This window comes from Primulina eburnea, chromosome 2, assembly GCF_022965805.1.
Source record: "Primulina eburnea isolate SZY01 chromosome 2, ASM2296580v1, whole genome shotgun sequence".
In the NCBI taxonomy this organism is placed as follows: Eukaryota; Viridiplantae; Streptophyta; class Magnoliopsida; order Lamiales; family Gesneriaceae; genus Primulina; species Primulina eburnea.
Window position 1 is genome coordinate 44,207,064 of NC_133102.1, and position 12,028 is coordinate 44,219,091.

General features: G+C 35.7%; 3 protein-coding genes across 4 annotated transcripts; 1 reads left to right on the forward strand and 2 right to left on the reverse strand.

Annotated features, from left to right (window-relative positions):
• The first annotated feature begins 330 nt into the window (after positions 1-330).
• On the forward strand, positions 331-3,060 carry LOC140823508 (probable auxin efflux carrier component 8). Of its 2 annotated transcripts, XM_073184888.1 has the most exons (6): positions 331-1,701; positions 1,813-1,981; positions 2,084-2,169; positions 2,264-2,421; positions 2,521-2,597; positions 2,735-3,060. In XM_073184888.1, exons 1-6 carry the CDS (start codon positions 1,188-1,190, stop codon positions 2,799-2,801), a joined length of 1,071 nt encoding a protein of 356 aa, XP_073040989.1. In that variant the 5' UTR covers positions 331-1,187; the 3' UTR covers positions 2,802-3,060. The 2 variants fall into 2 exon arrangements, with proteins under 2 accessions (XP_073040989.1, XP_073040988.1); XM_073184887.1 differs by having other exon boundaries at positions 2,521-3,060.
• Positions 3,061-3,310: 250 nt separating this feature from the next.
• On the reverse strand, positions 3,311-5,573 carry LOC140823509 (8-hydroxygeraniol dehydrogenase-like). The gene is made up of 5 exons (XM_073184889.1): positions 5,415-5,573; positions 5,169-5,282; positions 4,100-4,613; positions 3,854-4,007; positions 3,311-3,596 (listed from the first exon to the last, which is right to left on the reverse strand). Exons 1-5 carry the CDS (start codon positions 5,510-5,512, stop codon positions 3,391-3,393), a joined length of 1,086 nt encoding a protein of 361 aa, XP_073040990.1. The 5' UTR covers positions 5,513-5,573; the 3' UTR covers positions 3,311-3,390.
• Positions 5,574-6,882: 1,309 nt separating this feature from the next.
• Positions 6,883-10,849, reverse strand: LOC140823511 (uncharacterized). The gene is made up of 17 exons (XM_073184890.1): positions 10,580-10,849; positions 10,366-10,491; positions 10,221-10,280; positions 9,611-9,724; positions 9,398-9,485; positions 9,164-9,309; positions 8,973-9,074; positions 8,628-8,699; positions 8,454-8,553; positions 8,289-8,371; positions 7,940-8,017; positions 7,763-7,861; positions 7,646-7,696; positions 7,513-7,569; positions 7,366-7,407; positions 7,049-7,156; positions 6,883-7,013 (listed from the first exon to the last, which is right to left on the reverse strand). Exons 1-16 carry the CDS (start codon positions 10,718-10,720, stop codon positions 7,085-7,087), a joined length of 1,431 nt encoding a protein of 476 aa, XP_073040991.1. The 5' UTR covers positions 10,721-10,849; the 3' UTR covers positions 6,883-7,013; positions 7,049-7,084.
• Positions 10,850-12,028: the final 1,179 nt, after the last annotated feature.

Consider the following 12,028-nt stretch of genomic DNA (forward strand, 5'->3'; position numbering starts at 1 on the left):
TTGGTAACTCAAGCATATTAGCTTTGGCCCGTAAAAGACGAGCTAAAATTTAACGACAAAAACTTGTATGAGACGGTCTCATCGGTCGTATTTAATGAGACGATCTTTTATTTGGATCATCCATGAAAAAATATTACTTTTTATGCTAAGAGTATTACTTTTTATTGTGAATATTAGTATGATTTACCTATGTCACAGATAAAAATTCGTGAGATTGTCTCACAAGAGACTTACTCAAATTTAATTGGTGTTATAAACTCGGATCGCAGATGAAAAAAAGATAGAAAACTAAAAGTTTCGTTAGTTTTTTTTAAACAATATATATGAAAAGTTGAAAAACTTTCATTTTAAGCTGCATTTTGCGCACCTGGTTGGGTAAACAAAAAGAAGCTAGGAGAAACATTAAGAAGAGGTTGAAGAAAGGTATGCCTCGACTGTTATGGGAAAAATTTCAAGAAAGCAAGTCCCCATGACACACATTCTCCCAGCTTTGGCTATTTATAGCAAAAATTCTTTCTTCGGTGCTCTTGTTTACTCAAATTCTATATCACAGTGCTTCTTTATTCCTCCATCACTCTTCTTCAAAAATGTGTACGTCTGTCACAAGGAATAATCCATGTCAAATCATATTTATCAACAACTTTAGTTTTAATACAATGTCTGTACTGGAATTATTATGATTCGATACATATTTGTTGTCTTTAAACATGTTCATGCAAAAGACGAAATTTGGTAATGTTGGTTGCAAATTAGCTACCAATATTTTTTTCGATCTCTAATTCCGTTACAAATTAGTGGTGCATGTACATGCGATGTTGGCTTTTTTAAGCCTTACGTTATATGAAACTACCATTCATAACTAGGTGGCGTCGAGACTTGATCCTGAGACTCGCCCTCTTCCACTGCTCTGATACTACATGTGAGTGGTGAGGAACTGGTTAAGCATGTGAGACATGATATACTTATCTTCTATAAGCCTGTGTTTTGGGGAAACTGATACTGATTAAGGATGGGAAATGAGTGAGAAAAACTTCACGGGAAAGTATCAGTCCAGCCCATTGCGGTTTTTCTTTTAATACTGAACACTCAACCAGAACAGCATATTATAAAAGCTCATTCAAGACAAGACCTCACCACAACAAGAAACTCAACAATTGTATATCAATCAATCTCAACTGAGAAAAGAAATGATAAGCTTATCCAGTGTCTCTCACATCATTACTTCAATTATCCCGTTATACATTGCCATGATTGCAGCTTACATATCCCTAAAGTGGTGGAAACTTTTCACACCGGATCAATGCTCGGGGATCAACAAATTTGTAGCAAATTTCTCAATCCCTCTCCTATCCTTCCAATTGATCTCAACGAACAATCCCTACAAAATGAACTTGAAACTTGTGTGCGCAGACTTTCTTCAAAAGACACTAGCTTTCATTATTCTCTCAGTGTCTGCAAGAATAATATCGGGAGGAAATCTAAAATGGATCATTACCGGTGTTTCTTTATCAACACTGCCTAACACTTTGATTTTAGGAATCCCATTATTGAGGGGAATGTATGGAAGTGGAGCTGTGGTTTTCTTGGCTCAGATTGTTGGGTTACAAAGCTTGGTTTGGTATAACCTTTTGTTGATTCTTTTTGAGCTCGATGCTACGAATGAATCGTTAAGGGCTGCATATCCTCCTACAATAGTAGAAGGTATGCACTATTTCATTGGTAGAGTGTGTTGTATTGAATTAGTTTCTGTCAAATGTATATTTTTCCCCTGTGTTTCTTGTGATTTGAAGAATGCAAATTAACTTTCTGAAGGAGAATCGGAAGGCCCGCGAAGTGATGAAGGTGAAGTAGATGACAGAATCCGGAATCGGAAGAAGACAAAAATAAAGACGATTTTTTTAACAGTGGGGAGAAAGCTCATCAGAAATCCCAATACCCATGCATCCTTAGCAGGTCTTACATGGGCAAGCATCCATTTCAGGTATTCTCCAGTGGTTAATAAAACACGTGACGAATGCACAGCGAAAACGACTTGAAATGGCATAGTAATGTTAATAGAAGCTGACAGTACATGTGTTTACAGGTTGGGAGTAAAGCTGCCATATGTGATTGAAAAATCCTTGTCAATATTGTCGGATGGAGGACTTGGGATGGCTATGTTCAGCTTAGGTGTCGCTAAATTTGTGGCAGTACTTTCTGATCATCCAGTTTAATATCTGTGTGAAACAAATCCTTCACTTTCTTACATTTTATTACCTTACAGGACTCTTCATGGCATCACAGAAATCGGTGATAGCCTGCGGGGCTCGGAAAGCAACATTAGCCATGGCCATGAAATTTGTAGCAGGACCATTACTCATTGCCGCACCCTCAATCGCACTAGGACTGAGAGGAACATTGCTTAAAGTAGCAATCTTGCAGGTGCCTTATTAGCGACTCCCATGCACGGGGGCATCACTCATAAATTTAGTTAGCAATCCATGTTTCTAAAATATTGTGTTGGTATGTTATTCGAGAAAGGCTGCTTTACCTCAAGGATTGGTTCCATTTGTATTTGCTAAGGAGTACAACATACATCCAGACATATTGAGCACCGGGTACTTCATTCGACTAGTTTTTGGCTTCTATGTGTCATCCTTTATGCTAATCTTATCTGTATTTTTCCAAGGGACTGGCGTATGTCCCCGTACACAAGATGTGGTGTACATAATACGAGACTGTTTCTTGTCTGTAGGGTGGTCTTTGGTTTGCTGATAGCTGTGCCGATCGCGTTAGCGTACTATTTCTTGCTGGGTTTGTAGAAGATTCAGAGAAGCAGTGCAATGTGGATCACCTTTTCAGCCATTTCATTTGTTGTATGGATTTTGAAAGAAACGAAATAAATCAACACACGGTTGACGGGCAAATTGCAATTGTATGGGCAAAAATATAGAAAAATAACATAAAACCTATGCTGAATTGAATTTTAAAATTTAAATTAGATCAATTGGTTTTGATTCCCCATTGTTGAGATAGGGAAATGGTCCAAGAGAAAATGATACAAAAATTACGAGGAAGATTTGGGCAGGAAAAATATACTTTTCATCACCAATGCTTGTCCTATGCAAATTCATTATCATTTTCAAACAAACAAAAAATAAATTAAAACTACAAACAACACATAAAAGGTAGATGAAAACAAGAAGCCAAACCAACATATAAATTGAAATGTAGTTGTCTTTTAGCGTACATAGGCTGATCATAAACTTGATACAACAAGATCGCTTGCTTGCTGTAGCAGAGTCTCATCGTTTCGAAACAAAAAAAAAAATTACAAAAACGCAACACAAGAATCGATTATTGCCATACTCCGAAACTATAACTTATCAAGAAGCGATTTTTTATAAAGCCTTACTCAGCAGCTTTCAACGATTTGTCAATGTCAATGACGAACCGATACTTCACATCAGATTTCAGGAGACGCTCCATAGCGGTGTTTATATAATCTATATTGATCATCTCCACCTCCGGCAGTATATTGTTCTTGGCTGCAAAATCGATCATCTCTTGAGTCTCTTTCAAGCCACCTATTGCACTTCCGGATATTGTCTTCCTCCCTATTATTCATTTTTTTCCAAAGATGACAGAATAAACAAGTGAATGAGTTCGTATTTTGTGGAGTCGACAGAGTCTAAAACGAATGGATCGCAGTTCACAAAAAGTATATATCAATAAGAAATAGAACACTCAAATAAAAATGAAGACAATTTTTTCAGTGATATTTTCAGTTCTTTCATTAAGTCAGCGAAAATTTGTGTATTCTTGAAGAATGACTTTTTCCTTTAATTTTTTCCTAACAGACATTTATTCTCACCTTGAATCAGGGGAAAGGTGTGAAACTCAAGTGGCTTTTCTGGAGCACCAACCAAGATAAGCTTTCCATTGGGCTTTAACAAACTTATCAAAGGTACTATGGGGTGAACTGCGGACACAGTATCAAGGATTCCATCCAACGTTCCTGCTGCAGCCTATGCATGCAAAATCAAATAAATACGACGTTAGTAGTTTACATTGTACCAGAGTAGAAGAAAGTGATCCACCGGAACGAGAAGAAAGACACCTGCATCTGCTCAGGATCACGGCTGACTAAAAACTCATCGGCGCCAAGACTTTCAATAGCTTCCTTCTTTTTATTGATCGACGTACTGATGACCGTCACATGAGTCCCGAAAGCCTTAGCAAACTTCACGGCTACATGGCCGAGGCCACCAAGACCAACTATACCAACTTTCAACCCCGGCTTGTCAAGTCCAAAGAACCTTAATGGGCTGTAAGTCGTGATCCCAGCACATAAGAGAGGAGCACCAATATCAAGAGGCAGATTCTCAGGCCAACGAATGACGAAATGCTCGTCAGCAACCATGAGATTAGAATAACCTCCATACGTAACGGTCCCGTCAGAGTAAGGCATACTGTATGTGAGTATTTGTTTGGGACAGTAATTTTCGAGATCAATAACACACTGATCACATTGGCGGCATGATCCGACCAAGCAACCTACGCCTACTTTGTCTCCAACCTTGAATTTCTCCACCTTTTCACCTACCTCAGTAACTATCCCCACGATCTCATGCCTACATATCAATAATATTATGCATATGTATCATGCCCCTTTTGCGCAGTTACCATATTGTGACCAGCAAATACATCAAATTCTAACATAAATATTTAAATTAAGTTGAGGATTAGACATACTTATACAGCAACAACATTGGACCAAAAAGTCAACACTCGAGCAAGAACTATTCAAACTAGTTAAAAGCTCTTCTCGTTTTGAACTTGAAAATACAAATTCAACTTTTATGTTTTGCAACCGATATCATCACCAACCCACAAACTACAAAAATCTCGCTTGAATTCCTCCTAAATAATATCACAAGAAAAACACATAAACCCATTATACATCAAGAAAACATATCCACAAAATATTTACACATGAATACACAAACACACCCAAACAGGATAAATCTTACGCAAGAACAATAGGATATAGAGCGGATCCCCCCGAACTTATTCTTGCTCATATGAAGAACCCATGATCCATTACACATCAAGAACACATTTCCACATAATATTTACAAATGAACACACACACACACACACACACAGAGACAAAGTATAAATCTTACCCAGGAACGATAGGGTATAGAGTAAATCCCCATTCGTTCTTGACCATATGAAGATCAGAATGGCACACGCCACAATACAGAACTTTGAACTGCACATCATGCTCCCCAGTAGCCCTACAAATATGTCGCAAACTAAATTAAACCACCGAAAAAAAAACCCATGTTTAACATTAAAAAAGCTCAAAACTTTCATTATTCCCAGTTCTACAAAAATCTCGAAAAACAAATGTAAACTCGGATCTGTACCTTCTGGAGAACTTGAAAGGAGCTAAAACCCCAGAACTGTCGTTTGAAGCCCATCCAACAGCCTTCACTGGGTGCTCCGTTTCCGGTGATTTCGCCATTAGTCAACGCACTCTCGTAGGAAAAAGAAATTCAAGAAAAATGCCTGTGAATGAATACAAGAACAACGGTATTTATAGCAAAATTAATGAACTTTTTTTAGGAAAGCTTTAATGACGTGGGCGGTGAGCTCATAAGTAGAAAATTCAAATCAAACTCGTTTTACTTTCTTAAATTGTAAAGAAATTGTTACATTTTTTTATATATTATAACCATTTGCAAACATCAAATATTTATATTGTGATAGTTCGTGAAGAACATTTTTCATATTCAAAGATTAAAAAGAAGAGCTTCAAAAAAAAAAAGATTAAAAAGAAGAAGTGGGTCAAACATGGGAGAGTTTCATTCAATATTATTGATTCATTCGAATTATTTTACCAATTTTGGGGGATATATCAATTGAATGTGATTCTTAATTTTATTTCACAACTTGCACTACATGGTTCGCTAACATAATAACGGAGATTATTGTTCCAATTTCTTTGATATTTTACGATTTTTTGGCTTTTTTAGAAAAAAATTATGAAAATTGTAACAGTTGGGAAAATATTTAGAAATACAAAATTCACAACACATATTTGAGAAAAAGGCTTTAAAAAAATATGTAATTTTGAGAAAATAAATTCATTCACCTAATACCAAGAACTTCATGAAGTAGCTTTCTTAATAAGCAAGAAGACCGCTTCAAATTGAATTGCTGGGTTTTTGTATTCCGGCTCTAAACAATTAGAGGAATTTTTTACATAAAATTTTTTTAAAGGATTTTCTCGGATTCATGTTCATTGGGAGTATAATAATTACTCATGTTAGGAGAGTGGAGAGTGATGAAAATATATCGGTTGAGATATTGTACGATTTAAAATATTTAACTTATATCGTTACCATCACAATGAGAATATATATGTGTAGACAATAGCTATTTGTTTATTCAAAGCTGCTGTGTCTCTTTTGTGGCACCTTAATATGGTTCAAGAAACATTATGATGATTCTCTAGACTATGTGAAAATTTTACCTTTCATATGTTCAAAATTAGCTGCAATTAGGATGAACAACGCCCAGATTCGACGACTGTAATACTAAGATGAGTCGTTTTAGCCTGTTAATTTCCTCACTCACACGCACCTTTTTTTGGTAGCTCGTCATATAAGAACTCCAAGGTCAAACGTGCTTGACTTGGAGCAATTCTGGTACGATTTTTTTGTGGGAAGGAAGCAGAGGGCGTTGTATTGGAAAAAATAGTTTAGCATATCGGACTTGTTGAATGTGAATGAATGAATAAATAAATATTGTAAATCATTTATTGAACTAATATTTCAAACGTTATTTCAAAAAAATAAAATAAAAAAATGCATAGCAGACCTACGCTGTAATGCGGAAATGCATTCAAATATCGATGTCGAAGTAAATATTATATTTATCTAATAATACTCATTAATTTTTTTACGATTGAATCAAGAACGTAAATAATTAGCAATTGTCGAATAATTAAGGAGTTTGTGTGGTCACATATATCATCTTTTTGGAACATAACTTTCATTAATTATGTAGATCTGACACTTAACTTCTCCCTCCATCAATGCATCCATATAGTTCTTGCTAGGTTTCCGATGCTCGTTCCAGCTATATAGCCTCCCGACCAAGCATTCTGGAACAAAATTGAAGTGCATAAATGAACAAAAAAGAATGGATGATCAAATGGTGGCCTCACAAAACTTTACTGGATATGATAAATTGCAAAATTACGGCAATATAGGAGAGCTGTCCATGTCAAAAGTTGGGGTCAGTAGTTTAAAGCATCGGGTTGTCAGTTACCATAGAAGGAAAGGATCTTCAGAAAAAAGAATGTCCCGTTACCTGGAAATTGAAGCCTCCAGTTACACCATCTATATTCAGCACCTACACAGCATGCAAGTAAAGCTGAGAATCAGTATACAATACAGTCTGCGTCATTCTTGATCTATCCAAAACAAGAGACTCTTCAATAGAATCTAAAATAAGTACCTCCCCAGCAAAATATAGATGCTGCTGGATCCTGCTCTGCATGGTATTCAGTGATATCTGTATATTAAGCAATGAACGCTAGTAAAGTCATTTGATCCAAGCCTCATGTAAAGGAAAATGGCGACAGAGGCACCTCAGTCAATGGAACACCTCCTGCGGTGACAAATTCATCCTTGAATTGGCCCTATATTTCGGATACAAAGGCATATTAGTAACAGAAAGAGGATGGAAAAGGATCGGGTGATCTTACCTTTCCTTTCAAACAGAAGGAACACTGCTTTAGACAGGAAGCGATGGCTGTTATTGAGTTGTTGGATATGGAAGCCCACAAAAGATCCCCATCTATATCCTGTATAAGCAAATTGAAGTCACCAAAAACATATCGATAAGATTCAACGATGCGTGTTCCAATAGAATGGCCTTCAACCTCATGTTCCAATAAGTATCTCCAGAATCTCTTCACAAGGCCAAATACGGAAGGAAAAGAGTTGATGACCTTTTGCTTCTGCAGGGGACAGAGAATATTATCACAGGCTACCTAGGGCAAACTTTTTCGATTCAATGCACCTTACATAAATTCGGTTTTTTAAGGTACTTTTTTCTTTTATAATTTCAAACTTTGGTCAGCGTAAGTGATGAGAATCCATTTTCCTGTTCAAATGAGACCCGAATTCTTTCTTAATTTTCCTCCTACGGGATCACAGATTAACAAAATATAAAGGAAAAGAAAACAAGAGCAACAACGGCTGACAGAGGCCTATAGATCAGACCATTACCGCAAACTTATTCCTGTATAGACTAAGAACCGACTTCACTTCTTCTATATTGAGATTAGGAACAAAATCCACAAGAAGTGCCCCTGGATGCATGGCCTGTTAAAACATTGAGATAACAACGCATATATGAAATAGAAAGAAGTTATATTCTACTGTGTCTCTCACCCTTGTAATCTGAATCAGAGAGCTCACGTGCTCCCCAAGCAGATAACCGAAGAATTACTGGCCCGCTCAATCCCCAGTGTGTTACCAACATTGGCCCAGTCTATAGTTCCGATATAAATGATTAGATTTGATGTCTTGATAATATTAGATAAAGCTGCCAATAAAATGTCTTGCCTGTGTATGTTCTGGGATGCTTTTTCGAACAGTTTCTAACTTCAACTTTGCTGTAACTTTTGGAAATGTAATCTACGTTTAAAAAAATGGGCAACAACTTAGTATTGGCTTGTGGATCAAAAGTGTCTCTGTTTTGGGACATGTTTGTGATGCTCAATAAGGATCCTAAAGAAGAAAACACACAGCGGTTGTAAAAGTTAAGGATCATGGGTAAAAGCTAACTATCAATCATCTGTTCAAAGCAATGCAGCGTTCATTGAAAGCCATGGGTCACCTTCAGAGCTGGTTTCAATAAATTCTGCAAGTTAGAGGACGAAATCCATAAAGGTGGACAAAGTCAATTACCCCAAACAATTCTGCTAGCCGAATATCGTCAATCTTGAAGGTAAATAAACTGGGCACAGGTTTCACAATAGAGTGGCCAAGTTGTATAGCAAGATTATATCCCTGACTCGATCAGAATATAAGCTGCGTCAGGATTTTATGCACAAAACAATTAATAAGATATGCCCAGAACTTCTAATATTTGATACAACCTGCTGACTACTTCCACTGGCAATCATTAGGTAATCAGCTTCAACATACTTAATAGAATCAATCGTGCGCTTTTCAATCTTGACAGAGAATTTCACACTGGAAATTGTTGATACACTTGTTACGATACAGCCAGTCTGCAATACAACTGAATGAGAACTAAACAGTTAGACTGTCATATATAGAACTCAAAATCATGATAGTTACTATTTCGTGCAAAGCCGTGCAATACCTACCACCTCTCTTCTTTGCTTCAGACATAAGGCAATCTATAATGGTAGACGAACTATCACTGATTGGAAAAACCCTTCCATCATCTTCAGTCTGAGTAGCAAGTTGAAACACAAAAACTCATTTGCTCCATTTGAATTTCAATTTGAGGTTAAGATCTCACTTTTGTGAGATATATAGTAAAAATAATAATGCTTACTTTTTCAAATTGATTCTACCTTCAGTTCAACTCCACGTTCTGAAAACCATGACATGGTATCCGTTGGGCCGTGAACACCGAAAAATGATCCTCGCAATTCTTTACTGCCTCTAGGATAGCTTCCTGCTAGAGCCTATGCCAGCAACATCAGTTTCATCATCTCAAAAAGGCCATATAATTTAAATGCATCAAATCTCACCTCTACACTTGATTACCAGCAAAACTTCAAAAAATAATCCAAAATGACAATAAAATATAAATAAAATTAGACAAATTCAGATTTTTATAATATATCATCAAAACATAGCATAGAACAAAAAAGAGCTAATGACAAGACTAAAGATCAAAATACTTTTTCTTGTTTTGTGCATCAGAATTAACTATAAAATCGTGTGTGAATCTCGAAAGAAAAAGGACTCCGAACTTTCATTCACACTCAGTGACTTCAAACTACACCTGATCGTGAAATGGAGCTTGATTCTCAGTCGGAAATACCCAACTACTATTCTCTACAGCAAACGATAAACATAACATTCAAACACGACAAAATAATAGGAAAATAACACCCAAAATGTCGAACATCTACATTCTTGTTCAATAAACACATCCAACAACATACAAAATCTTACCACATTGTCCGGGCAATGCCCATTTGTCACATTGCATCGGCCACCACCAGAAATTTTCACCTGTCAGAAGGCAAGAATTTTCCAAAAATAACCCAGAATTTCTCAGGTGAAAATTGTCAAATTTCTAATGTTAAACACGACGAACCTTTGACAAAGGCTTCCCTTTCTCAATCACAACAACATGAAGATTAGGAGCTATAGTTTTAGCCCTAATAGCTCCAAACACGCCAGCGGCTCCACCCCCCACCACCACCAATGTTTTTTCACCTGACTGTTAACGAATTTCACCAAATCCCATCATAACTTTTGGGTAAACAAAGTTAAAATTTACTGTTTCTAAGTGCTCATTGAGGGTTTACCTTGGCACACAAGGAGACTGTAACAGCACAGATATTCCTTTTGTGCGGATAAAATTGAAAGCATCCATAATCTGAAGACATAATTTGCATTTTCGTTAGAAATTTGCTGTGGAGGACGAGCCGCGGGAAGGTGAAATTCATTGGAGTATCTTTTGAACTTCACAAGCTCCAGCTTGTTTGTGTACACAGCAGGAAAAATTGCAAAGATTTACGAAGGCTGGTCTTGCTTACTACGTTGTCTCAGTTACGATTGTGGGAATACGCAAGCTAAACCTTTTTACAAAAATATTATTTATATACAACTATAATTTCTTATTGTGAAGTAATTAAAAATTAAAAGTTTTATTTTAAGTTATCTTTTTAAAATTTATATATAACACCTTTCAAAGCAAAAAATTGTGTGAGAAACGACCTCATGTGTCATATTTTGTGAGACAGATATCTTATTTAGGTTATCATTGAAAAAATATTATTTTTTGTGCTAAAAATCGGTAAAGTTGATCCGTCTCACAGATAATTATTCGGAGACCGTCTCACTAGAGACCTATTCTTCAAAAAAGTAGGTAATTAAGATTAAATTTTACTAATATTATTTTCAAGAAAACATCTAAATAATAATAATTTAATTATATGAAACGAATTTTATTCTTGAAATTCAAGATCTCTATATCAAACGAGAGAAACATATAAAAATATGTTTTTAAAACAATATAATTTTATTAATCTCGACATATGTGTAATATTAATATTGATAGTGTTAATATGATAAAACATGAATCATTATGTTACTTGTTCGGGTCATATTTTTGGCAAAAACTTGTGTGAGACGGTCTCACGGATCGTATTTTGTCAGACGGATCTCTTATTTGGGTCATCCATGAAAAAATATTATTTTTTATGCTAAAAATATTACTTTTTATTATGAATATCGATAGGGTTGACTCGTCTCACATATAAATATTGGTGAAATCGTTTCACAAGAAACTTAGTCCATATTTTTAGGGTAACTTGAACTCAAACCATGATCGGATATAGCACATTTATGGATTAATAATTAAACCATGTGATATATGTACGCACACAATCTCCCATTAAGAAAAGAGAAATAAAAAAAATATGTATAAAGTCCAATTAACTAAGAATGATGTAGCCAACATACTATCAAGTACATGTACAATATATTGAAACTTTCAAGATATCAGTTATCTTCCACATTTGACTTCCCGTTAGAATTGAAGCTTAGGATAATTGTAGATCTTAAGATCCCAACAGATCCAAGACGTGGACGAATAGTAACTAAGGCATAGTTTGGTATATGAGATAAGAGATAAATTGATAAATAATTTTTTTTATCCTATGTTTGGTACTTTTTTAAAAAGCCTTTGATAATATCATGGGGCCTTGATAAATAATTTTTTAGAATGATAAAATATCCTTCTATTAGGTGTC